This window comes from Dendroctonus ponderosae, unplaced genomic scaffold, assembly GCF_020466585.1.
Source record: "Dendroctonus ponderosae isolate FM_Combo_2020 unplaced genomic scaffold, Dpon_F_20191213v2 Dpon_F_20191213_3, whole genome shotgun sequence".
Taxonomy (NCBI): Eukaryota; Metazoa; Arthropoda; class Insecta; order Coleoptera; family Curculionidae; genus Dendroctonus; species Dendroctonus ponderosae.
Genome location: NW_026018508.1, coordinates 14,644,004 through 14,647,318, shown reverse-complemented (window position 1 = coordinate 14,647,318; position 3,315 = coordinate 14,644,004). Strand labels below are relative to the sequence as shown.

General features: G+C 36.7%; 1 protein-coding gene across 1 annotated transcript in view; it reads right to left on the bottom strand.

Moving 5' to 3' along the window:
- Positions 1–531: 531 nt before the first annotated feature.
- Positions 532–3,315, bottom strand: part of LOC109537509 (putative dipeptidase UREG_03382) — a 154,042-nt gene continuing 151,258 nt past the window's right edge. The window contains exons 9-14 of the mRNA XM_048664663.1: positions 2,821–2,953; positions 2,587–2,737; positions 2,467–2,536; positions 1,807–2,068; positions 1,539–1,614; positions 532–1,445 (exon numbers count right to left, since the gene is read on the bottom strand). Coding sequence (XP_048520620.1) covers positions 1,211–1,445; positions 1,539–1,614; positions 1,807–2,068; positions 2,467–2,536; positions 2,587–2,737; positions 2,821–2,953 — 927 coding nt within the window. The 3' untranslated portion in view covers positions 532–1,210. The remainder of the gene's footprint in view (positions 1,446–1,538; positions 1,615–1,806; positions 2,069–2,466; positions 2,537–2,586; positions 2,738–2,820; positions 2,954–3,315) is intronic.

Below are 3,315 nucleotides of genomic sequence, written 5' to 3'. Positions count from 1 at the left end.
TCTGAAACTAATGGGTTTTTCGGGTTTTTAGTTCTAAGAAGTTTCGAGTTCTAAGAAGAAATTCTACCCAACGACGGCCTAGAAACCCGAAAAACCCATTAGTTTCAAGGAATGGCCTCGAAAGTCTATTCTGTTCTGTAACTTTAAATCTGTTCAATACTTTACATTCACACTGTGTAATAATTATTTTTAAAGTGGGTGCTTAAGCCGAGATTAAACTTCACTTAACTATTGTTAAATTGAACCAAAGGCAAGCAGTGAAGATATCTATTCTATTGGCAGTTCGAATATCCCATTTTTTCAAGACGAAAATTTGAGCGAAAATCATTTAGTTTCTGACCAGGAAATGGATAACTTTGTCTTATATAGTAGGTATTCCTCACCACCATAAATATAAGGAGGTAGAGCTATCGGTTTTAAATATCATTCGAAACAATAGGGACTTTGAAAATTGCCAGTTTTTTTTGGGACAGTTTTAAATTCGATTTATTTTGATACTTTAAATGGTTATAACGGTTTAACAATTCGTATGTCTCGATTCTTTCTCATTTTGATCCTATAATATTTTCTCTGCATTTGTTAATCTAATATCCAGCAAAAACGAATACATTTGAATGAAATTCGAAGCTCCAGTTTCCTTTAATTAGTCGATTACGACACAAAAGAAACGAGAAACTTGGCAAAAACTTGTTTTTCCTCCTCTTGCTTTAATGTCTGCCTAAAGTCGGCACTACATGGTTTTAATTAAAGGCTGGATTCAACAAGAGCAATACTATAAAGTTTCCTCATTTGGCCTATAATTTATTGTCGTAAATGCGCAAATTAAAAAAGAACGGTCTTGAATAAAGAAGATCGAATTTCGTGGATTTGCAAAATGTTTGTGTCCTTTTTAGTTTTTCCGTAAAAAAGTGTCTTAACACACGATGTAGCGAAAATGCTGCGGAAGTTGCTAAACAGTGCCGGATTCAGCTCTCCTGAAAAAGTGAGATCAGAGGTGATAACCCGGCACTGTTTTTAAACAAAATTAGTTTAGCAGGAAGTTATTAGAGGAAAGCGTAGTTGATACAAAATTCCATACTTTATTAAACCAACTTACGACGATCCTTGACTTCAGCTCTTATTAGTGTTTAAAGAACACTATTGGGGACGTTACATTTGCCAATAGCTCCAAGTGCAGAAATGTATTTTGTTAACTATGAATGAATTTTCACTAGAAAGTTGCCTCGGACGTGCAATTGCTATGCCCTTGTTTCGACTTGGGCAGCACGTCTTCATAGGGTGGCAGATTTTTTAGGTCGTCCCTTATTTTCTCTACTTTTTGCATCACCCTGAGAAAGTTCAATCCGGCCAATTTTTGCAAATCCTCCACGGTCCATTTTCCCGTGCCAATTAACTCGGCGAAAAGTGTCGGGTAACTGGAAACGTCTTGCAGCCCTTGCGTTACACTGGAAATATGCATTAAGAATTTTTTGGGGTTTTTCTAAACACTCCTTTCCAAGTCTAAAAGTGTGGATCAAAATTTGCCGTCAGATACTTACAGGTTGATTCCATCGAATCCGGCTCCAAGACCAACATTTTCCACTCCAGCAACTTCCCTTATGTGATTGATGTGAGCTAAAAATAATACACTTGTTTGTGTGTTGTGAATATTCACTTTGGACTTTCAGTCGCTAATAATAACGATTAATTTGATTTTTTTTCGAATACAATTCTTTCAGGGTTTCTGTAAAAATTGTATAATAACAAACCAGAAAACAAAATGACAAATATTTATAAATCGAATAACAAACACCCGAGCCCTCTTACCAACTGCATCAGCTACTGTAGACGTTTCCCGGCAGCTCAGGAACGCCGGAAAAAAATTAACCATAATTATCCCTTCATTTTGGGCTAATTTGCGTAGGGTTTCATCGGCAACGTTGCGCGTGGAATTGCACAGCGCATAAGCTGACGAATGGCTGAAGATGACGGGCGCTGCCGAAACGTCGAGAGCGTCCTGTACGGTTCCAACGGACACATGCGACAAATCCACGATCATTCCAAGGCGATTCATTTCTCGTATCACAACCTGAAAATCACAAAATTATATAACAATTACTGATTATTCCAAATCAAATTCATTCTTGGGTTTCAGTCATTTTTCATCTCTATTTATCAATCAAAATACGTTTCGGTGTATTTTTCCACCATCATCAGTTTTTATGTGTAGCGTTGTTGCTGCTTTAAGCCTTGGCATGCATTTTCTGCATGGCAAAAATGCATGTCAAGGCTGATGGTGGAAAAATACACCGAAACGTATTTTGATTGATAAATAGAGACAATAAATGACTGAAACGCAGGAATGAATTTGATTTGGAATTGAAACACAGTCAGGAAAGTATATACAATTACTGATTATCATGTGTCTGTGTCTGCCTTCTCAGAAAAACTCTACAGCTCTACGTAACTTCATAAATAGGCACTTACTTTTCCAAAACTCGTCAAGCCTCCATGTTCGGGCGCATTGCCTGGATTATCCACATGTGAACAATCAGCCCTAAACCAAACCGAGTTTTAATACAATTAAAGAGAAAATAATTTTTTTACCAAGGAGTGTTGCATGTGGAAGTCAAGGTAAGATATCGAACTCCCACATGATACAGCATCCTCAAAACGGCCAAACTTCCAGCTAGTGAATGTCCACCTTCTACCCCTATGAGTGAACATATATGTTGCGCTTTATGTGCAGCTTTTATATCTGGAAAAAACTTTAGTGTTATTTATATCTATTTTTTTATGTGATCACTTTAACTGTAATGAACCAATTTTAAGTTCGATTACCTTCTGAAGAGGTGCAGAGCACCAATCGAGGTTGGTACCAGTCGGTAAGTCGTCGAATAACGTCGATTTGTTCTAATGTAAGTTGAACAGCGTCTCTGTTCTGTGAATCACATGGCGTATAAGCTGCCCAAAACTGAAATAGAGAAATTAAAGCGTGTAGTTTTTTTTATTGAATATTTTAGCTGTTTAAGAGAACATACACAAAAGCTGGAAAAAAGTGAGCAATGAATCAAAAAGTGGGATTAACAGCTATCCGATAATTTAATAATGAAGTCTTAATATCATGCATATGCGAGCTAGAGATGTGAAGCTATTTCGCATGGATGGATCATATAAATTTTCAGAATATTATAATTGTTGTTTGCTTAATGTTTTTAGCGGGTTTAGCAATTTTTTGTTGCTGATTGTTATTTAATAATTCGCAACAGATTATATTTGTTTTATAGGTACATTTAAGCCTGTGAATTCTATTCAAGGGCGGATCCAGGCGGGGGG